Source organism: Dasypus novemcinctus, chromosome 18, assembly GCF_030445035.2.
Source record: "Dasypus novemcinctus isolate mDasNov1 chromosome 18, mDasNov1.1.hap2, whole genome shotgun sequence".
NCBI lineage: Eukaryota > Metazoa > Chordata > Mammalia > Cingulata > Dasypodidae > Dasypus > Dasypus novemcinctus.
The window spans coordinates 69,721,140-69,744,078 of record NC_080690.1 but is presented as its reverse complement, the minus strand read 5'-3'; the positions used below and the strand labels follow the sequence as shown (position 1 = coordinate 69,744,078).

General features: G+C 56.1%; 2 protein-coding genes across 3 annotated transcripts in view; one reads left to right on the top strand and one right to left on the bottom strand.

Annotated features, from left to right (window-relative positions):
• Positions 1-14,186, bottom strand: part of GRIN2D (glutamate ionotropic receptor NMDA type subunit 2D) — a 48,733-nt gene extending 34,547 nt beyond the window's left edge. Inside the window, exons 1-5 of the mRNA XM_058280519.2 lie at positions 13,868-14,186; positions 13,314-13,375; positions 12,857-13,106; positions 8,967-9,457; positions 4,732-5,351 (exon numbers count right to left, since the gene is read on the bottom strand). Of these exons, the coding sequence (XP_058136502.1) occupies positions 4,732-5,351; positions 8,967-9,431 (1,085 nt within the window). The 5' untranslated portion in view covers positions 9,432-9,457; positions 12,857-13,106; positions 13,314-13,375; positions 13,868-14,186. The remainder of the gene's footprint in view (positions 1-4,731; positions 5,352-8,966; positions 9,458-12,856; positions 13,107-13,313; positions 13,376-13,867) is intronic.
• KDELR1 (KDEL endoplasmic reticulum protein retention receptor 1) lies at positions 13,576-22,021 on the top strand. 2 transcript variants are annotated; one of them, XM_071209360.1, is made up of 5 exons: positions 13,576-13,683; positions 16,398-16,498; positions 16,650-16,808; positions 19,938-20,190; positions 21,277-22,021. In XM_071209360.1, exons 1-5 carry the CDS (start codon positions 13,602-13,604, stop codon positions 21,309-21,311), a joined length of 630 nt encoding a protein of 209 aa, XP_071065461.1. In that variant the 5' UTR covers positions 13,576-13,601; the 3' UTR covers positions 21,312-22,021. The 2 variants fall into 2 exon arrangements, with proteins under 2 accessions (XP_071065461.1, XP_004451190.1); XM_004451133.5 differs by lacking the exon at positions 13,576-13,683 and adding an exon at positions 15,458-15,742.
• The last annotated feature ends 918 nt before the right edge of the window (positions 22,022-22,939 follow it).

Sequence of the window (22,939 nt, the reverse complement as noted above, 5' to 3'; positions counted from 1 at the left end):
ATTCATCATCTACCTCCAAATCTCCCCTACTCTTGGAGGGCCTCTCTTGCCCACCGCCCCTAACCCAGCCTCCTAGGCATTCGTTACCACATCCTCCCTGTTTTATTTTCCTTTCAGCAGTTATCATCTGCTGGTATTTTCTTCTTTCTTTTCTTGTTTGTTCATTGTCTCCCCCATTAGACTGTGAGCTCAGTGAGACCAAGGACCTTATTCAATACTATAATCCTATACCTAGACCTGTGCTTGGCACGTAGTGAACGCTCCATAAAGGGTTTTTGAATGAGTGAATGAATTGGTTGGATGAATGAGCATCTCATTCTTCATATATCAGCTTAGATATCCTCTCTCCCCAGATGCTTCCCTGACTCCAAAAGCTGTTTGGGAAGGCTGACTGGGGCTGATAAAATTCCTCTCTCTGGAGGACACTAGCTGTGGGATTTGGAGGGATTGGTAGTGGCCAGGATAGGCTGAAGTTAAGGGGGAGCAGAAAATTTGGGTAAGTGCTTGTGGTTGAAACTGATCAGCCTTGGGGAAAGGCAAGCCTGATAGAGAGACAGAGGCACAGAGAGACAGAGAGAGAGAGTAATCAAAAAAGTCAGAAGGAGATGAAAATGTGACTGCTCCCAGGCTTAGCCTCAATTCCTGAGGTCTTGGTTTCTGTGCATGTTTTACCATCACAATAAACCCCCTTTTCCCAGAGGGCACTTGAATGAGACTCTGTTTCTTGTATCAAGTGTATCCTGTCATACTCACACATGGAAAACTACAAAACATTGCTAAAATAACTCAAAGAAGACCTAAAAAAAAAAAAGGAAGGACATTCTGTGTTCATGGATTGGAAGACAAAATATTGTTAAGATGTCAAATCTACCCAAAGTGATTTACATATTCAACCCGATCCAAATAACGATTCTACTAGCCTTCTTTGCAGAAATGGAAAAGTCAATCATCAGATTTATATGGAAGAGTAAGGGGCCCTGAATAGCCAAAACCATCTTGAAATAGAATGAAGTTAGAAGACTCATACTTCCTGATTTTAAAACTTATCACAAAGCTACAGTAATCAAAACAGCATGGCACTGTCCCAAGGACAGACATATACCAATAGAATCGAACTGAGAGTTCAGAAATCAGCCTTCACATCTAGGGTCAACTGATTTTTGACAAGGAGCCAAGTCCATTCAATGGGGAAAGAACAGTCTCTTCAGCACATGCTGCTGAGAAAACTGGATCTACATAGGCAGAAAAAATGAAAGTGGCCCCTACCTCACACCATATACAAATTATAACTTGGGAAGCAGATGTGGCTCAAACAGTTGGGCACCCACCTACCACATGGGAGGTCCTGGTTCTGTTCCCGGTGCCTCCTAAAGAAGATGAGCAAGACAGCAAGCTGACACAACAAACAGACACAAGGAGAAAAACACAATGAGAGGAACAACAAGCAGGGAACGGAAGTGACTCAAGGGATTAGGCACCTCCCACCCACATGGGAGTGGATTTGGCCCAACGGATAGGGCATCTGCCTACCACATGGGAAGTCCAGGGATCAAGCCCAGGGCCTCCTGACCTGTGTGATGAGCTGGCCCATGCACAGTGCTGATACGTGCAAGGAGTGTCGTGCCACATAGGGGTGTCCCCCGCATAGGGGAGCCCCATGCACAAGGAGTGCGCCCCATAAGGAGAGCCGCCCAGCGTGAAAAAAGTGCAGCCTGCCCAGGAATGGCGCTGTACACACAGAGAGCTGATGCAGCAAGATGACGCATCAAAAAGAGACACAGATTCCAGGTGCTGCTGACACAAGCGGACACAGAACACACAGCGAATGGATACAGAGAGCAGACAGTTCAGGGTGGGGGTGGGAAGAGAAATTTTTAAAAAGTGAACAGAGAGAAATAATAAAAAAATAAAACAAAAATAAAAATAAAATAAAATGGACAGAGAGCAGACAGTGAGCGCAAACAATGGCAGGGGCAGGGGGGTAGGGAATAAATAAAATTAAATCTTAAAAAAAAATTAACTCAAAATGTATCAAAGACCTCTGTATAAGAACCAGAACTATAATACACCTGGAAGAAAACATAGGGAAACATCTTCAGAACCTTGTGTAAGGCAGTGCTTTCTTAGACTTTATACCAACAGGATGAGCAACAAAAGAAAAAATAGATGAATGGGACTTCATGAAAATGTAAAACTTATGTGCATCAAAGGACCTCATCATGAAAGTAAAAAGACCAATTACAGAGTGGAAGAAAATATTTGGAAACCACATATCCGATAAGGGTTTAATATCCAGAATATATAAAGAAATCCTACAGCACAACAACAAAAAGACAAACAACCCAATTTAAAAATAGGCAAAAGACTTGAATAGACATGCTCCAGAGAAGACATACAAATGGCCAAAAAGCACTTGAAAAGATGCTCAACCTCCCTAACCATTAGGAAAATGCAAATCAAAATCACAAAGAGATACCATTTCATACCCTCTAGGATGGCTACAATTGAAAAAACAGAAAGTAAGTCCTGGAGAGAATGTAGGAAAATATGAACATTTGTTCATTGTTAGTGGGAAAATAGAATGGTGCAGCCACTGTGGAAGTTTGGCATTTCCTCAGAAAGTTAAGTACAAAATTACCATATGACCCAGCAATCCCACTTCTAGGTGTATACCCCAAAGAATTGAAAGCAGTGACCTGAACAGCTATTGTGCACACCGATGTTCATAATGGCATTATTCACAATTACCAAGTTAGAAGCAACCTAAGTGTCCATCAATAGATGAATGTATAAACACTGTATGAGGCACGTATATCAATGGAATATTAATTCAGCCATGAAAAGGAATGAAGTCCTGATGTATATGACAATGTGGATGAACTCCAAATGCATCATCTTGAGTGAAGTAAGACACAAAAGGACAAATATTGTATGATCTCACCGATATGAAATAATTAGAATAAGCAAATTCATAGAGTCAGAAACTAGAATACAGGTTAACAGGGACCAGAGTGGAAGTAGGAAATGGGGCATTATTGCTTATGGGGACAGATTTTTTGTTTGGGGAGATGGAAAAGTTTTGGTGATGGAAGCACAACACTGTGAATGAAATTAAGGCCACTGAATTATATATTTGAAATGTAGCTGAAAGGGGACATTTTAGGATGTATATGTTATTAGAATAACAAAACCCCCCACCTAGGACTGCATAACACAAACAGTGAACCCTAATATAAACAGTGGACTCTAGTTAATAGCATAATTGTAATAACATTGTTTCTTCAGCTGTATCAAAGGTATCACTTGAAAGTAAAGTGTCAATAACAGGGAAAGCTGTGTAGGTGAGGGGGCTATATGGGAACTCTTTATTTCCTGCATGATTTTTCTACAACTTCTCTAATTAAAAAAACTGCCCTGGCTTAGCGCTCCTGCCCGGGCTCCCACAGTGCCTGTGCTACCTGTCTTTGCAGGCACCGTGCTGCGTCATCATTATCCCCATTCTTGTCTGCCACCCTTACGGGACACTGCATTCTGCGAAGACAAGCTCCTGGTCTTGTTCCTCTCTCTGTTCCCAGCGCCCAGCAGGGGCTCTAGTTCCCAGTGGGAGCCCAGTAAGTATTTATGAAGGAAGGAAATTTTCCCCACCCTCTTGTTCCTGATCCTGATTCCCAACTCCCCAGTTCTCAATCCTCCTCCTTGAGGTCTTCATCCCCCCACCCCTTATCTCTCCCCAATCTCACCTCATCCTCATTCCAGAATTAAGGGACCCTCCCTCTACTGTTCTGCCACCCAGCTCATCAGTTTTTCCCACTTCCAAAGCTTCCTACGGTGGAGATGCTATTTTCCATCAAACTCTGTTTTCCTCTTCTAAAATAATAAAGTGTAAGCTGGGCACGTGGCCACCCAACTACAGTCTACATTTCCCAGTCTTCCTTGCAGCAAGCCCTGGCTGTGTGCCAGAGTGATATTCAAATTACCTAAGGACCAGTGCAGCAGGCACACAAACCAATCAGAGGTGATATATGACCAATCAGGATAGATGCAGCTATAAACAACCAACAACCAGTGCAGCAGTCCTGGCCATGTGACTACATTCTCACCAATGAGATGCCAGATGTGCCCCTTCCTGTCCTGCTTGCTCTAAAGGAAATGGCTTGCTCTCCATTTCCCCTTGCCCCCTTCTAATGAGCTAGATTCAGACATGCCCACAGCCCAGTTTCAAAGGTGCAGAAAAGGGGAAGGCAGAGCAACAAGAAGGAAGCATGATCCTGGGTCCCTGAATGGTCATGTGGAACAGCAGAACCCTGATAACCTGACCAGCTCATCTCTGGATTGTTATGTGAGAAAGGAACAAGTTTTATCTTGTTTGGATCATGGGACCACTGGATCTTTTTGTTACTGAAGCTCAGCTTCTACTCTAAGATATTTCATTGAACCTAAGATGCCATCGATTGAAAGCTGTATCACTATATTATGTACTACAAAGAAAAAAAGTACTGCCTATTAAACTATGGTAAGCCATCAATTGTAAGACCCATATTGATTTTCAAAGACATTAAAACATGGATCTCAGAATCATGAAATATAGTAAACATTCAGTGTCTCAGGTGCCTTCTCCAAATTACCTGATTTAACCCCAGAAGGGAGGATTAATTACACCCATTTTACAGCCACTGAGTGCCCCAGGCTCCAGAAGCCTCCTCACAGCCTTCTCACTGGAGGCCCACTCACCTATGCAGACTCTCCCCGCGGTGGGTACGGTTCTGGGCACGACAGTCATGGCCAAGCTCGGGCAGGAAGCCGTAGTCGCGTAGCAGGGCCTGGGCACCTCTGGCCACCACGGCCACACCAGCTGCAACTCGCCTGGCCAGGTCATCCCGCCAGCCAGCTGAGCGCACTGCAAACAGCCCAGCAGGCAGTGGGGAGCCTCCTGGCAGGAGGGGGGGCTCCCCAGGGGCCCCCGAGCCCCCGCCTCCAGCCAGCTGGGGCCCCACCATGAACCAGACGTAGCCAGGCCCAGTGAGGCCTGCCTCCTCGGCTGCACGGAACACCGGCTCGGCCTCCTCACGGGCGCAAAAGAGCAGGCGGATCTGCGCGCTGACACTGCGGAGCTGGGCCCCCAGCACGGCCTCGCCTGCTCCAGGGTCCAGTGTCAGCGCCCCGCGGTGCTCCCAGCCCACTAGGCTGCCGTCGGTCAGCACCTCAATGTAGGACAGGAAGGCCCGATGGCCGGGGGCACGTGTGGTCACCGCTACGAAGGATGTCCAGTCATACTCCTCCAGCACCTCAAAGATGACCTGAAGCTGCTGCTCCGTGGAGGAGCCTAGCTGCAGGAACGTGGAGCCCTTCTCCTGCAGGGAGGGAGGAGGATGTCAGGTTTCCAGAAGAGGGGGCCACAGCGCCACGAGGGACCTCCCAGGAGCCAGCGCGTTGACCAGTGGCTAGAGAGCAGAGCTTGCCTCCCAGCAACCAATGAGAGGCGCTCCTGCCCTAGAGGCCAATGAGAGGCGCTCCTGCCCTAGCGGCCAATGAGAGGCGCTCCTTTCCCGTGGCCAATGAGAGGCGCTCCTTTCCCGCGGCCAATGAGAGGCGCTCCTTTCCCGCGGCCAATGAGAGGCGCTCCTTTCCCCGCAGCCAATGAGAGGCACTCCTGTCCCAGTGGCCAGTGAGAGGCGCTCCTTTCCCCGTGGCCAATGAGAGGCGCTCCTTTCCCAGCGGCCAATGAGGGGAACTTTTCTCCCAGGGGCCAACCAGTAAGTCATCTCCCAGCAGCCAACAGTGGGTCACTGTTCTCAAAAAGGTCTGAGTAGCTGTTCACCAAGCCTGTTTCCATTTCCTTCTTGGGCATAGAGCTAGACCCATTGGGTTTAGCCATATGACCGACTTACTCAAAGCTTACCCATAAAAACCTACCTTCTATCCCTATGGCCCTTGTTCTTTTACCTGTCTGTGGGCAGATGCAGAGGCCCCAGAAGAGATCTGAGATCCGGGGCGATTACAGAGCCACAATACAAAAAGAGCTTGTGTCCCCGAGTCACCCCTGGAGGAGGACAATCAGGAACACGTTTGGTTATATATGAGTGATAAAAAACCTATTGTGTTGCGCCACTGAGCTGTGGGGGCTGTGGGGGCTGATCAGTACAGCAGCTAAGAAGACCTTAATATATCCAGTGGGGCGACCTCAACTCCCAGCATCAGGTAATGAGGATGCTGAAGGTACTGTAGGTTCCAACTGGAAGAAGTTTTACTGAGTGGACTTTCCCTTCTCTGGCTTTCCTCTCAGCTTCCTGTCCCCTCCCACTCTGTCTCCTTCCTTGCCCCTCTTCCTTGCCCCAGCATTTTTCTCCACCCTGTCTCCCTGGCAATCACACCCTGATGTGTGGATTGAAATATTGTCTCCTATACTGTCTAATACGGTAGCCACTAGCCACATGTGGCTATTTAAATTTAAAATTAAAATGTAAAATGTCCTTATCCAGTTGCAGCACCACTGCCAAGTGCTCAGTAGCTACACGTGGCTAGTGGCCATCATATTGGACAGCGCAGGTATAAACCATCTTCGTCATTGCGGAAAGCTCTATTGGTCAGAGCTGGATATGTTGATGGCTGCTAACCTCAGGCACAACCTCTCCAGTGATCTCCGAACAAACCTATCCCCCTTTCTATTCAGCATCTCTGCTTGGGTTTCCAAGAGGCCTCTCAAAAGTAGCATGTCAACAGCAGAATTCTTGACCTTTCCCCCACTACAAACCTGCTTCCTGTGCTCCCCGTAGTCACCCAGCTGCTCATGTCTCAAACGTAAACCTTCCTTTCCATCCTTTTCTCTCACGCCCACTTTTAGGCCACCTCCAAGTCCTCTCTGCTCTCTCTTCAGAACATAACCCTCATTTTCCACTCTGCATTTCTGCCACTGCCACAACCCTCATTGTCACTACCTTCTTCTCTTGTCTGGAAAACCGCAACACCTTCCTAACCCATCTCTACTTCCATTCTTGCATCTTACAATCCATTCTCCAGACAGCAGCCAGAGTGATTGTTTAAAAATATTAATCGGACCACATCCCTTCTGGGTTGAAAATCCTCCAATGGCAATCCATCCCCCTTAGAATCAAAGCCAAAGTCCTCACCATGGCCGACAAGGCCCTGCATGAACTGGCCCCCGTTGCCTCTCTGACCTCATCTGCTGCCGCTCCCTCCCCCCTCAAGTCTGTTCCAGCCACACCTGTCTCCTCCATCTTCCTCAAACATGGCATTCTCCTAAGTGCTTCCTGAGCTTCACCTTTTGCAGTTACCTTTCTTGGGAACACTCTCCATCAGCTCCTCATGGTGGACCTACCCCTCCTCATTCCTCAGGTCCAGCTCAATTGTCACTGCCTTCAGGGAGGCCTTCCCTGACTATTGAAGCTCCAGCTTCGGTCCTTGCATCTTCCTGTGTATTACCTCCATGACAGATTTCACTGCCTGTTACTCATTTTGTCTGACTCCCCATTAGAATGCAAGCTCCATAAGAGCAGGAACCTTGTCTTTGTGTGTGCGTGAGTTTACCCACAATGCTATTCTATTCCCAGAACCTAGAATAGCCATGGCACAGAATCAGCTTAATAAATCTTCCAGCAATGCAAAGAGCACAGTGAGGTGCATGCCTGTGGGCAAACGTCCTGAGGAGAGTCTCCCAGCACACAACAAGAACCCTGAGGGGGACTGACCTGGCAGTGGTGGAGGTATGCTGAGGAGTCATAAGCCCAGCGTTCAATGGGGGCACAATTGGAGCTATGAGGACCGCCCTTTCTTTCGTCCAGAGACCATGAGGGAACTACATTTCCCAGGAGTCAATGAGTGTAACTGAGTGGACAGTGCCCAGCAGACAATGAAAGAGAGCAGACCATATTTCTCAGTGGCATTGGAGGCACGAGGGGTCACTTCTCTCAGTATGCCATGCAGGTGGCAGCCAGGAAGTAATTAGTTCACCTCGCTGGTGATCTGCCTGCAAATCTGGACAACCCCGTGCCAAGGACACAAAGGAAGTTGGACAAATGTCCTTCCCAGAATGCTCTGGACGGGAGAGAACTGCGAGTCCCAGCATGCAACAGTGGTCTAGTCACAAAACCACCTGTCCTCACCGTAGGGAATTTGTAGAGCCTTAGCCGCCACCCATTCAGGTTTCACCCTCCCGTGAGTTCCACCTATCTGCCCCACTGACTCCACCCCAAAGGGGCCTCACCCCACCCTGTTCTCAAGCAACTCCTCTTAGGCGACCCCTCCTTTTCCCCCCTTCTGGGTCCAGGAACCAGGCTTAGTACAATTCTCCCCTTGGCTCCGGAAGTTCTCTCCAGTAGCTCCCTCCTGTGCCCCCGGGAGGCACACCTGTCTCCAGGCCACGCCCAGCTTGCAGTGTCTACCCCACCCTCCCCTGCTCCCTTCAGGCTTTGACCTTCCTCTCGCTGGCCCCGCCACTACAGCGAGCATTCCTGCTTCCACACCTCGCGGCTATGTAAGCCCCTTCTCAAATCCGGCCCCCAGGACCTTCTTTCTCTCTAGGCCCCGCCCCCTTGCTGCCGTCCAGGGTTTAGGCCCCGCCTTTTCCCTCGAAGTGCCACTCACCGGCTAACCCCGCCCCTTCCCTGACTCGCCCCTCCTCAGTAACCTCCCCTCCTCTATAGCCTCCCCTCTTCGAGACCCTGATTTCTTCCCTCCCCTTCCCTGTCTCTCTCCTAACGTCTCCCCTACAGCCTGGGCAGTGACTGGGCCCACGTCCTCCCCAGACCCGCGTCATTGATTTGGCCCCTCTCCGACCCTGCCTCGCGGTGGGGAGACCCCCAGCTCATCCGACAGCCCTAGGCCCTCTCCCTAAGCCCCGCCTTCCTTCTAGACCTGACCCCCCGCCTCTCCGGGCCCCCCAGGCTGAGCCTCAGGACAGGCCCCGCCCCCCGCATCTGGCCCCGCCCCCGCCCGCCGGTCGCGCGCACCTTGGGCGTGAGCACGAGCGCGGCGCCGCCGTGCACGGCCACGATGGGCAGCGAGGTCTGCGCCGACAGGAAGTCGAGGATGGGCGCGACGGCGGGCGCGCGCGAGTCGTCCTCGAAGACGACGCCGTGCACGCGCAGCCCCGACAGCAGGTCGCAGAGCTGCAGCACGAGGCTGCGCGGGTCCGAGCCGTTGAGCACCAGCGCCACGGGCCGCACGTCCAGGCCCGGGCTGCGCACGGCCGCCGCCACGGCCGGGCCCAGGCGCGCCGCTTCCGCCGCGTACGCGGGCCCCGAGAACACGAGCGCCACGTTGAGCGGCCGCGCCCCGCCGGGGCCCCCGCCCGGCCCGCCGATCCCGCCCGGCCCCGGCGCCTCCTCCGGGAACGGGCTGGCGCAGGCGAGCGCCAGCAGCAGCAGCATCTTAGCGGGGCCCCGAGGGCCGCGGGGGCCACCGGCACCGCGCATCGCCTGCGGGCCCCGCCGGGCGGCCTCTGAGCGGCCCGGGGCGGGGGGGGGGGGGGACGGAGACGGGAGACACCGGGACCAGAGGGAGGTGGGGCCGGAGACACAGGGAGCAGAGGGAGACAGACGGGGAGACAGGGTGGTGAGACCCACGGACCAGAGAGACGGAGAGACGGAGATGGGAGCACAGGGACAAGAAGGCAAGAGATACAGGTCCACAGAGATGAGGAGACGCAGTGGGGGGGGGGGGCAAGGTTGGAGGTACAGAGACAGAGTCGGAGATAGGGGAGCACAGGGAGGGAGGATGAAAGGACAGAGTTGGGGACGAGACGCCGATACCGAGGAGGGGGGGCGGAAGAAAGACCCAGGGATGGGAAGACAGAGTTAGATAGAAATGGGTGATTATGGGGAGGGGGCAGGAACCCAAAGACACGGTGGGGTTGGGTGATGGAGACGGGAAGATACAGAAGAAAGAGAAAGAGGAAAAGGGATGGACAAGACAGGGATGGGGGACAAGGAGCCAAGTAGGGGAGGCCCCCAGAGATGGGGTCAGCACAGGAGCCGGGAGAGACCCGGTCCGATAGGAGGAGAGACGTAAACAGCAGAGGGGCAGGGGGAAGGAGAAACAGACGGGGAGAGAGGCTCCGAGAGTGATACAGGGCCACGAGGGAGAGCGAGATAAGATGGAGTGACAGAAAGAGGGAGCGAGCCAGAGAGACAGATGAGAGAGAGAATGAGAGAGAGGCAGAAAGGTGGAAGAGAAGAGAGGCAAGAAAGTTGGACAGAGGCGAGGAGGGAAAGAAACTCAGGAGGGCAGAGACAGAGACCCCACGGCCACCAAAAGACAGAAACACACAAGAGGCGGAGAAGCAGGCAGAAGCGGAGATTGAGGGAGGCAGCCAGAGAGCAGAGAAAACACGGGAGGACAGAAATAGCCAGGCAGAGAGCGAGACCCCCACCAGGGAGGTGCCCAGCGCAGACATGAAAGGAGGCCGGGAAGGCGAGTGACAGGAGGGAACAAAAATAAAAGGAAGAAAAAGTGGAGGGGGGGAAGAGGAGAGAGAGAAAGGGAAAAGGGGTCAGGTGTGTGAGGGGAGAAAAAGAAGAAATTAGTGAGGCATCCCAAGGAGATAAAATGCCCCGTGACCACATCCCACGCCCCACCATAACCCCCACCCCATTTTTGTCCCCTGACTCCTATCCCTGCCCCTTCCATTGCCAATGAGAGCGAGAAAGGGGGGCAATGGCCTAGTCCAGGCTGTGGGGCTCGCGGGCCACAGCTGTGGAGAGCTGGGGTGGGGGTGGGGGGTCCCTGGCTCCCAGCCCGGAGCTATTTAGTAAATTAGAGGAAATGCAGTGTTTGGCCTTCAGTCCTCTACGACCCCCTTCCAGCCCCCTGTTGAACACTGGCTGCCTGGGGGGGGTTAGGGCTGGGAGCCTGGACTCCTGGGTTGAGGGAGGAGGGGGAGCCTGGACCCTGCTTCTGGAGAGGCATTGGCTTGCTGAAAGGGGTGAGGGTCCAGGCAGGGAAGGGTTCTCTCAGCTGTCAGTCTCTGGTCCGGTTGCCATGGTAGTGCAGGCCTTGTCCACCCCTCAGAGAGCTAGGGTGGGGGAAAGGCCCACACCCCCTCCCCTGCCTAAAGGCCCTGCCCCCCTGCTCGGTCTCCTCAGAGATCCTGGGCCACTGTCTCTCCAGGGGTGGGGGGGGGCCTCCTAGCCTGTCTGCCCCTCCCCAGCCTGGTTCCCCCTCACCCCTCCTTCTCGGCCCTTCTCCAGGCAGCTGGCTCAGTCAGCTCTCAGAATCCCCCCCTCCACCCCAAAATAACCCGCAGCTGTGGCCTGGCCCCCGCGGGGTGAACACTGGCTCTCCCCTCCCTTCCCATGGCTGTTCACTGCCCCTCAGCCCCTCCTGAGCCTTTTTCAGACCCACCCCTGCCTGGCCTTTGCCTTTGGGGACCCCAGAGCCCTGCTCCTTGCCGAGGCCTGCTGCGCAGTCCCCGGCTCCACCCTGCTCAGAGGGCTGGCTGCCCGGTCCCATAAAGGATTCCGGGCGGCAGTCTCCCTCCTCCAGGGACCAAGGAATGGCATATGCCCTACCCCCCCCAGGGCGCTGGAGGCCCAAGCCCCAGAACCCACTCTCAGGGATCCTGGGGTCCCCAACCTCCTCCTCCCCTTTGCACAGGGGATAAGGAGGCCAAACCCCGACAGGACTCGGGCAACTGTACCCCCAGCCCTCTCCTCCCTCAAACCCAGAAGCCCAAGCTTCCAACTTCTCCCCCAAAGACCCAGGAGTCCTGACTCTGGACACCCCCTCCCCAGGACCCAGGAGTCCTGGCACCCTCCCCTCTTCCCCCCCATCATCCCCTCCTCCCTTGGGTCTGGAGTCTGGGTGCTTGGCCCGTCCATTCCCAGGTGCCAGGAATCCCGACCCCCTGTTACTCCAGGACTCAGAAATCTGGGTGCTCAAACTCCTCCCACAGGACCCAGGGTCCAGGCCCCTGGCCCCTCCCTCAGACCTGGGAGACTGAACCCCTAACCTCTTCCTCCCCCAGGACCCAGGATGTCAAGCCCCCAGCCCCCTCCTCCCTTAAAGGACCCCTCTTTGTCTTAGACCCCATTAGCCCCCACATACTGGGCACCCCCCCAGCACCAGCCTCCCCCAGCCACCCCACTCAGGCCCTGGACACAGCAGCATAGCCTGTCCCCGAGCTGAGGAGGAGGAGGGTGCCAGGTGAATCCCGGGCCGTCCCTGTCCCCGTCGCTCCCCTCTCCACCACCGGAGAGACCAGGAGCCACTTTGATCAACAGCCCGCCCCCCCACCTCGCGTCGTGCTGCGGACGGCGTCCCGGCCCCCCCGCCTGGCATCGTTCTCTCCCACCCTAATCCTGGTGCTCGGAAGAGACCGGAGGGGTGTTCCAGAACCTTGAGGAAGGAGTGGTGATTTGGGGTGAGGGGTGCTGGGGGCCTGGATGCCCTCAAGGTCCTTGGCGGGGCATTAATAGAGCAGACTCATAGCTCTGAGGAGGGAGGGGAGAGCGGGAGGAGAGAGGAGAGGGCCGGCCGGGGAGGGGGGAGGCTGATGCGGGGGGGGGGGGGGGGTGGTGGCTGGGCAGAGAGAAGGTGAGATGGGGAGATGGAAACAGATACGGGGTGTCAGAGGTATGTGGGGCTGGGGAGGGGACAAAGTGTTGGGGAAATAGAGGGGGGCGCAGGAGGTCTGAGGTATGAGACCCAGGGAAAAAGGGCTTAGAGAGGGAGAAAAAAAGGGGGTGCAGGAAAGTCTCCAAGGGACAGGCAGCTGGGGGGCAAAGAGCTCGCCGTCCATCCCCCCTCCCTCCTTGAGGCCCCTGGCAAACTTTCCCTGTCCTAGATTTGGGGGTCCACATTCCCACCCCCACCCCCCCTGCCTCCCCGGCCCCAGCCTTACCTTTTCATGACCCTGTTCTGTGGGGGGGATTTTGGGGGGCCAGGACAGGAATCCGGAGTCCAGCGACCCGAAGATTCAGCAGAGGGCTCGGGGAGCCGATGGGGGCGCCAGGCCCTGGGGCGGCGGCAGTGGCGGCAGCAGAGACCTCCTGTCTGTCCCTGGCTCCCGTCTCTCCCTCCTCTTCTTTGGTCCTGTCCCCCCAAGGTTGCGGCCACCCGGACTAGGCGAGGACGCGGCTACACATGTTGCGCTGGAAGTTGGACCCCGGACATTGCGGAGGCTGTCGGGGTGTCCTCTTGCCGCCCCGACCCCGTGGGGATCCCCCCTCCGCCCACCTGGGGTCCCCCCCTCCTCCGCTGCTTCAGCCCCAGCTCCTCCCCCCGTCCATGTGTCCGGTCCCGCCTCTCCCTGGCTCACTCACAACCCCCCCCTTTGTGCCCTCAGCGCCCCCCCTCACCGCGTCTGTGTCTGTCTGTCTGTCTGGGTCACCTCTGAAGCCGTTGACTGATGTATGTGTTTCTGTGAGGAGAGGGAGGCTGTCTCTCTGGGGGACTGTTTGCCCCTTCCTCGCTTGGCCACCTCCGGACCCCCCCTCGCCGCTCCCCCCCCCCGAAACACAAAACCTCACTTCCCTGGGATTCCCCCTTAACACCCCCAGAGCTTGACACACACACACACACACACACACACACACACGGGGAGGGGGGGTGTCCAATAGGGGCCGGGCCGCCACTGCCGTCCGCGGATGTTTGGACAGACAGGAGGACACAGGCAGCTGGGGACGCCCAGACGCCCGGCCGGACGCAGGCAGGAGGCACAGAGCCCAGGTACACACCATCCATCCGGGTTTAGGGGGGCGGGGGAGCCTGGGGGGGGCCGAAACACCCAGGCAGGCGGCTCAGGGTCGGTACAGACAGACAGACCCCTCCCTCCCTTGGCCACCGCAGCCCTTACACAGACACACCCCCCCTCCACCAGCCCAGCCCGACACCGGGACACACAGATCCTCACCGGGCAGATGGCAGACGCACGAGAGACCCCTGGGGGCCGGGCGGACCCACCCAGGCCGGCCCCCCCCCGAGCTGGGCACCAGTGGCCGAGGCAGGCTGCGGGCGGAGGTTGGCGGCGGCGGCCGCAGCTCGGAGGAGCTGGAGCGGGAGGGACTCGCACACTAGCTCTGTGCTCACACACACACACACTCACTCGGGATGCGATTAACATTCAGTCCCCGTCCGTCCCTGCCGGGAGACCCATAGCCCCCCCTCCTGGCCTCCCTGGGGACCCCTTCTCCTGCCAGTGCTGGGGAGGGGGCACCCCCCCCCTCAAGCTCCTGGTCCCTGCCTTACTCCTGGGACAAGGAGTGAGTGAGGGACAGCAAATGAAAGGGAGAAGATGGGGGCGGGCAGGGACTCAGACCCAGCCCTGAGACATCAGCTTCGGACCTCTGTCCTCTGCCCATTAGGAGGCTGTTCCCTTACCTGGGTCTCTGCCATGCTGTCGCCCATCCGCTGGCTCCTGAAGGCCAGGAGTCCCGGCCCCCAGCCTCCTCCTCCCTGGGACCCAGAAGCCCCGGCCCCAGCCCCCTCCTCCCTCCGACCCAGGAGTCTGGGCCTTCCTTCAGGGTCTCAGCCTCAATCATATGTGGCGCAAGCATCCTGGCCCCAAGAGCTTAGACCCACAATCCCTTCCTCCCTCAAATTCAGGCCCTAACTCTTCTTCAGCAATGTGAGCCTTCACCCCTGGCCTCCTGACCTGGGGGAGGAAGGAAACAGGAGCCCCACCTAGCATGCTCAAGGGCTAAACTCAGAACCCAAAGTAGCCTCGGGAGCCCACAGCCCAGGTTTTAGCCCCTGACCCAAGTTGCCCCCCCCCCGCCCCCGCACTCGTCTTGGCCCTCGGGGACCCACTTGTCCCGTGCTCCACTTCCCCCCAGGACTGGTTTTATAAAGCTGGGCTGGGTCCTAGGGGGACAGGCAGGAGCTGAGCAGCTGGGTTTGTGGGACCCTCGGGGGGCCTGGGCTGTGGCTGCATGTTTGTGTCCGTGTTCTGAGTGCTCAAGTACCCACGGGTGGTGGAAGCCGGGGTCTCTTAGTAAAGGAAGGGGTACAGAGGTGTTGACTTCCTCAGGGGCTGGTGGGCTGGGTGCCTGAGGGTGAATCCCTGAGTTTGGGATCGAGAGTGGTTTGTGCTGGGGCTCAGGATGCCTCAATGCTTGGAAGGGGTCCCGGGTTGGAGGAGAGGGCCACATTCCTGGGTCTGAAGGAGGAGGGGATGGGGAACAGGTCTCCTGGGAAAAAGGGAGGAGGGGGCTGGGGTCCCACTTTCTTGCTTGTGGGTGGATTGGAGCCCGGAGGCTCCTGGGAGGGGCAGAAGCTGGCAGCTCAGCCCCTGGGTCCCTGCCAGAGGCACAGACTGCCTGGGGGAGCCGCCGGCGGCTTCGAGAGTTTCGGATCCCAGAGACCCCGCGGGCTTCTAGCAGGCAGCCTTGGGGTGCATTCGGGGCAGACTCCGCAGGCGAGGAGGACGGCGAGGGGGCGCCGGAGAGCCCAGACTCCGCCCTCGGGGGCGGGGCCCGGCCTAGGCCCCGCCCCCTCCCGCCCTCCCCGCTCTTCCCGGCTCCTGCTCGGCCACCAGCTCCGGCCTTGCCTCCCCCTCCCAGTGCCCCCTCCCCGGAGCGGAGCCCCCCGAGCCCCTCTCCCGCCCCCAGCCCAGCCGCCCGACCCGCCCAGCAGCGCCCGGGGCAGCCCCGCCAGCCTGCCTCCCCCCGGCTCCGGCGTGCCCGAGCCCCCCCAGCCATGAATCTCTTCCGATTCCTGGGAGACCTCTCCCACCTCCTAGCGATCATCTTGCTACTGCTCAAAATCTGGAAGTCCCGCTCCTGTGCCGGTGAGAAGCCCACCGGGGCGGGAGAAAGGGGAAGAGTGGAGGAGGAGGGTCCCCGAACTCCGGAAGGGGTTCGCGGGGCCCTAGGGGGACGCGTCCCTCCTCCCACCTTTGCTGCGGGATCCCCGTTCCAGGTCCGGGGTCACCAGGGGGTCAGCTTCTTTCCAGCCTCGGGGGTGCATGGAGTTTGGTGGGGAGGCGCGGACCCGCACTTCTGCCCCCCTCCCGCCCCCCTCCCTCTGGGCATGTCAGGGCTCCCGGCCTGGGAGCTGGGAGCTGTGGCAGGCAGGGAGGTGGCTGGGAGTTGGTGACGTGGACGGCGGCGGCCAGGAAGGGAGTGGGAGGGAGGCGACTGGTTCCAGGGACTGTGGCCAGGCAGGGTGCTCCCGAGGCCCCACTTGGGTTCAGACTTGGGGGGGACCTTCCCAGGCCCCAGGACAGCCCTGAGGCCTAGCTCTGGACGGAGCCTCGGGCTGGAGTAGCTTCCGGGCGGGCTGCCCCCTGGCTGTGGGCCTTGGGAAGGGCGGCTCTCAGGCCGGGAGGGCTGGGGAGGCCTCCGCAGACAGCTGCCTGGGTCCGGGCTTGTTTCGGGGGCTGTGCCTTAGTTTGCCCCCCGCGCAGCCCACCCAGCCTCGGCCTCTGTCTCTCGGGACCACAGGGATCTCGGGGAAGAGCCAGGTCCTGTTTGCTGTGGTGTTCACCGCCCGCTACCTGGATCTCTTCACCAACTACATTTCACTCTACAACACGTGCATGAAGGTACCAACTGCCCACCTCCCCGGGTGAGAGGAGGGAGACTCCTGGGTCTGAGCGGGGAGGGGCTGGGGCCCTGACGGCTGGGTCCAGGCGTGTTGGGGACAGGGTCCCCGTGCTGTGAGCTGAGGCATCCTCCCGCCATCCTCCTCTTCAGGTGGTCTACATCGCCTGCTCCTTCACCACAGTCTGGATGATTTACAGCAAGTTCAAAGCCACTTACGATGGGAACCATGACACGTTCCGGGTGGAGTTCCTTGTCGTTCCCACGGCCATCCTGGCTTTCCTGGTTAACCACGACTTCACCCCTCTGGAGGTAGGCTGCTCGGCTGGGCCCTGCTCCGGCAGAAAGGCCGTTGACAGTGGGGCCTCCTTCAGGGTTTGTTTGGACTTCTCGATTTTAGGGCAGAAAAGTTCAGAGCCTGGATTCTGAAGCCAGGCGATCTCTACACGACACTGTGCCAGGTGCTGCTTCTAAGCGTTTTACAGACATTGACTCCTTACTTTTCACAGCAGCCCCATTTTACAGATGAGGAAACTGAGGCTTAGAGAGTCTGAAATGTCTTGTCCGAGGTTGTTGGCCTCAGAACTGCCAGACTCACTAGCTCAGGCACTGGGAATGGGGGCTCTGGAGCTTGCCAGGCTGCTTGGATTTCAACCCCACAGCCACTTCCTATGCGTGTGACGTTGGGCATGTTTCTTGACCTCTTTGTGCCTCACATTCCCCATTTGTGAATCCTCATTGTGAGGATTTACTGGGACTGATGAACATGGACTCTAGAACCAGAGCACTGGGATTTAAAGCTGCCACTACCACTTAGCAGCCGTGGGACCTGGTAACAGGTAACTTCTCTGCATCTCAGTTTCCTCATCTGTGAAATGGGGATAATCAATTCCTAACTTCATTGGATTATAACCAGTGATTAATACTTGTAAAGCATAGCACCAGGCGCATGATCATAAGTGCTATACCACAGTTTGCTCGGTGACTTTAGTGTTTAGTAAGGGTGCCCGATGCTTCCACTTTTCAACATTTGCTCTCATGGTTTTCACCCCATGGTGTTTTGATTCAGGCCTCTGGGTGAGATGGCTGGAAGGCCAAGTGCTCAGGCCTCCTAGGGCATGGCAGGAATCATAAATTCGGGGCAGCCGTTCCTTCCCCAGGCCTGCTCCTGCCTTGTTGGAAGCTGGCTCTGCCAGTGTTTCCCACAGAAGCAGCCACAATTCAGGACCATTTGTGCGAGATCGCCTTGTTTTAAAAGATTCCAAATATATTTCTAAGGGTGCACTGTGGGCCAGACAGGTGCAGATGGAAGGTGGCTTGTGGCCATAGGGCCCCGTTCTGAAATGTCAGCGGGAGGCTGTGCCATGCCACGGTGGGAACGCTGCGCTGCGCTCCAGCACTCTGGGCTTTGCACACATCACCTTCATTGCTTGCCTGAGCGCCTGCCCACATCCTTGGCATCCTTATCACCTCCCTGCTGAGCAGAGGGGCCTGTGCCCATTTTGCAGATGGGGAGACTGACATGAGGTCCTGTGAAGCAATAGGGCTTGCTCGAGGTAGAGGGAGGCCAGGCCAGAACCCAGGCCCCTTGACTCCTGGCCTTTGCAATTCCCTCATTCATACGGGGGAAGTCCCTTGTGCAAAGTCTCGGCACCAGCTGTGTGCCTGGCTCCGCAGTGGCCATTCTGCACGCGTCACCATCATACCTGACCTCTCAGCCTCCCTGGAAGCGTCCTTATCCCCTCATTCAGAGGATTAGGGTGAGGCTCAGGGGGGAGAGTTCACCTGAGTTGAACCCTGGCCCACCTGCTTCCAAAGCCCATGCTATTACGTGGCAAGTGCTAAAAAAAAAAAAAAAAAAAAGTATCTTTAAATTGTGGAAAGAAAATATTCTTGCTTAAATATTGAGATGTCACAGAAATATATAAAGTAAAAGCGACGGACCTTCCTTTTCCTCTTCATGCCATGTCTTGATTCTCTTCCTCGGGGCAACCCCAGGACAAGAGTTGAGTGTGCACCTATTTAATGGATATGTTAGCCAGTGGCCTCAATCAGTGTGGCTCTCTAGGAGTCTCACTAGAAGATTCTAGGGAATTCTGGGGGCAAGCCCTGGAGTCTAGCCGCCTTAGCAGTGTGACCTTAGACAGGTTACTTGCCCCTTAGGCTTTGGTTTCCTCATCTGAAGGAAGGGGAAAACAACAGCAACTACCTCATAGGGTTGAGGCTGAAAGTACTTGGTCCCTGGTAAATGCCAGTAAGCAGTTGTTAAAAATACATCCTGATGCTCCCTGCTTCCCTCCCACAACCCAAAACAGCCGAGGAGGAGCCACACCTGCCACCTGGCCTTGTTCTCTGAAAGGAGGTTTCAGTGGGTCCTGCAGATCATGAATCACCCCAGGTGGGACTTTCAGGGAGCCCAGGACTGAAAGCAGGGCTGACTGACTTTGCCTTCTCTTCCCCTTATTTGTGATGCCCCGTCCTGTTCTTGAATCATGATCGTACTTTGCTACCTAAAGGGGACCCTGAGCTGAGTGCGTGGAAAACACTCTATAGACATGCTTGCTCCCATCCACTCATTCAGGTGCAGGGCTCGGGTCATCGTGGGCCTTCTGGCACTTTCGTATCAGTGGGAGCTGCCAGGAAGGAGAGGAGAGGAGATGTGATGGTACCTGGCCAAGGTGGGGGCGGTTGGTCAAGGCAGGGCTCTCTTAGGAGATTTCTGATGAGTTGAGGAGGCAGCTAGCTGACAGTGTACAGGAGGATCTGCTCTGCTGCAGAAACGGCATGTGCAAAGGTCCTGCGGTGGGAAGGAGAATGGGGGACCAGATAAAAAGCCTGGGTGGCTGCAGCCCAGGGAGCAAGGGCAGGGAATAGGAGATGAGATTGGATTGGGGGAGGGCCTTGAAGGCTGAGGTAAAGAGTTTTGATTGTATCCTGGGTGCAATGGGAAGAAGCCACTGGAGGGTTTTAAGCCAAGGAGGAGCATTGTCTGATTTGTGTTTCTAATGACTACACATCAAATGATGCCCTGTGAGAGCAGGAAGATTGCCCTGTTTTAGAGATAAGGAAATGGAGGGGTGGAGAATCTGGGTTTCCTGGAAGGGAAATCCTGGGGCTGAGATGCCAACCTTGGCCTATCTTTTAGAGAGGCATCATTGCAGAGTGCTCACTGTGTGGTCTTGGGCAAGTCTCTTACCCTCTCTGTGCCTCCGGTTCTTCATCTGTGAAGTGGTACCTCCTTCACGGGTCTCTTGAGGGTTAAATGAGGGAGCCTGTGTACACCGGCACACGTTGCCGGTGGGAACAGCGCTCAGTGCACTTAGCTGTATCTGTTGTCCTCTGACCTGCACGCCTGTGTCTGTAACTGCGCCGCCACCCTCCCTTCTCTCCCACCCTGCCCTTGTCCGGAGGTGCCTGACTCTGCTCCCGGCCTCTCTGCAGATCCTCTGGACTTTCTCCATCTACCTGGAGTCAGTGGCCATCTTGCCACAGCTGTTCATGGTGAGCAAGACGGGCGAGGCGGAGACCATCACCAGCCACTACTTGTTTGCGCTGGGCGTCTACCGCACGCTCTATCTCTTCAACTGGATCTGGCGCTATCACTTCGAGGGCTTCTTCGACCTCATTGCCATCGTGGCGGGCCTGGTCCAGACGGTCCTCTACTGTGACTTCTTCTACCTCTACATCACCAAAGGTAGTGGGGGGGGGAGGCGGGGAGGGACCTGTCTCCCCAGCCCTGCAGCACCCAAGGAAGGGACGACGTCCATGTCCAGGCAGGCTCCGAGCCGCCACCTCCCAGGACTCCACACCTCCGGGCCTGTGTCTCTAAGGGCCAGCGAGTTTCCCTCGGCCTGAGCGGCCTCAAGTGGAGATCAGGCAGACGGGGCCTGCTTCTCGCAAGGCTGTGCTTCCTTCCTCCCAGTGACCCAGGCCGCCTGCTCCTTGTTTACCATCCCTCTGCCCATCCCTGAGTGTGTGGCGGAGGAGGAGTCAGGGCCAGGAGTGTGACTGGCAGGCTCTGACATTCTGATGCCCAAAGTTAGTCCTAAGCCCTCCTCCTGCCCTGGCACTCCAGCCTCGCAGCTTTTTAGTCTCACATACATGAAAAATCTAGAAAATCCATCTCCCCAGCCCCAGAGGAGGGAGGCCCTCCACTGTTGCTTGATCTCTGTCCTCACCCTCAGAGACTCAGGCCTGGCCTGTTTGTTCATTCATTCCACAAGGTTATTGAGCACTGTCTGGCCCTGGCCTGGTGGGATACAATAGTAGGAAAAAAGGTGGACTTGTGTTCTAGCGGGGGAGACGGTGAAAGTACAAGTGGAGAAAGCCGAGTGCCAAGAGGGAGAAGGGCCGTGAAGGAAATAAGGCAGGGATGTGATGAGGGATGCCTCTGGAGGGTGGGCGCCCACTTTACGTGGGGGTCAGGGGAGGCCTCTTTGAGGTAGTGATGTTTAAGGAGAGACCTGGAGACTAAGGAGCTGGTGGGGGAAGGAAAGAGGGCTAGTAAGGGGTTCAGGCCAGGAGGGCGCCGCGGGTGGTCTCCGATCCCACAGCCTTTGGAGATTCGAGGCCTCCAGCCAGGGAGCCCCTTGAGGGCCGAAGGGGAGCAGCCAGCTCTGGGAGAGACGGGGGCTCGGCCTCCAGCGCTCAGCCCTCCAGATGCGGCCAGGCCCGTTCCCTCGGGAATGCTGGCGAGCCCGTTCCTCACCGGGGGTCCTGGCGGCCGCCCTGCCTTGCAGAGTGCCAAGGGTAACGTGCTCCCCCTCTTCTCTCCTCACAGTCCTGAAGGGGAAGAAGCTGAGCTTGCCGGCGTAGCCCTGGCCCGCACGACCCCTCTCGGCGGCGAGAGGCACAGCAAGGCGGCAAGAGACAAGAGCCGTCCCACCCAGGGGTGACTCTTTTAAGCACCAATCTCTCTCAGTTCCCCAGCTCCCTCCCGCCAGGTTTTGGGGGCTGCGGGGGACCCAAGTCTTGGGGGAGCTCAGGACCTGGGCTGTTTGTAGTTTTTTGCCTTTTAGAAAAGAAAAAAAAAATCTTTCACTATTTAGTTTTTGATTCTGATGACTCCTTTCTCTTCTACACTCTGGCTGCCCAATTTTTATAAACTGTTTTTGGAGTGTCCATTGGGGCAGGGTGGGGTTGGAGATCTTTTGCTCCCCCAGACCCTCCAGCTCCCTTCCAGATTCCCACCCCAACCCCCCTGGTTGCCAAACACGAAATCTGCCCACTACCATGCCCCCCTGCGGCCGGGAGCACAGCTGGCTCCCCACTTCTGGGTTGGGGATGAGGAGGAAGGGAGGCCTGGGAGAGTCACCCTTGACTTTTCATAATAATTTTTTTTCCAGAGTTTGGGTTTTTTGATCGTGTCCTGTTTTCTTGGCAATTGGTGGGGAGGGGGCGTGGGGCAAGGGGCACTGGTATGGGAAGGGGGCTGACCCGAGAATCACCACTGCCCTGATGCCATGTTTTTGTACAGCATTGAGCAATTGATTCTTTGTTCTCTTGAAATAAACAGAGGAAAATGATCCCTCTCTCTTTTGCTACTCCTTGCCCTCTCTCTTTGGTGTTTATGGGGCTTTTCCCCAGCCCCGGTCTCCACCTTTGCCTGTGCCTCGTCGACTGCAGGCCACCAGAGGTCTGGGAGGAGCAGGAGGATGAGAACCTCAGCTACACCCTGGCTCCACGGCTCCAGTGGGCAGGAGGTTCTGGAGAAATCCTCGAAGATGCTTCTTAATCTTGGGATGGAATTTCCTTGACAATTCTCCAGAATCTCAGGGTTGCGAAGGACCTTCAAGATGATTTTTTTCAGAGGTCGCAAACGGACAGCCCCCGTCCCACCCCCATTTTGGCATTTTGTGGCATTTTGTTGCGCTGTACTATGATTTCTTAAAAATATATACATACATAATAAATTGGTTGCCAGCCTTTAAAAACCAGATTTTCACATTGAAATCTGGATTTCTGGCTTGTCTTGAAAAAAATCAGTCAATCTGACAATGCTGGGTCCTCATTTCTGGGTGGCAACAGATGGCTGAGGCTGAATAGATGGGCTGTAAGCCTTTCACTACGGTCCCAGGACTTGGCCAAGTGGATGTTATAATTTATTATTGAGCTGGCGCAGTTTTTTTCCTCCTTGTGGAGTTAAAGGGAAAGTGAAATATTTTCCATGTGTCTCTCCAAATTTGCTTCTGACCCCTTCACTTCTGTAAGCTGCCTGGCTCTTGGAAGCTTGTAGATTCCTTTTTTTTTTTTGTAGGAGGTACCAGGGATTGAACCCAGGACATCATCTGTGGGAAGCAGGTGCTCAACCACTGAGCTATAGCTGCTCCCTAGCTTTTAGATTTTCGACCTCTGATTTAGTTAGACTTCCTGGATGTCAGCAGAGGAATTCCTAGCCTCTGCTTCGCTGCCTCCACTTCCCCTGGAGGATGGCTCTGGAAGGG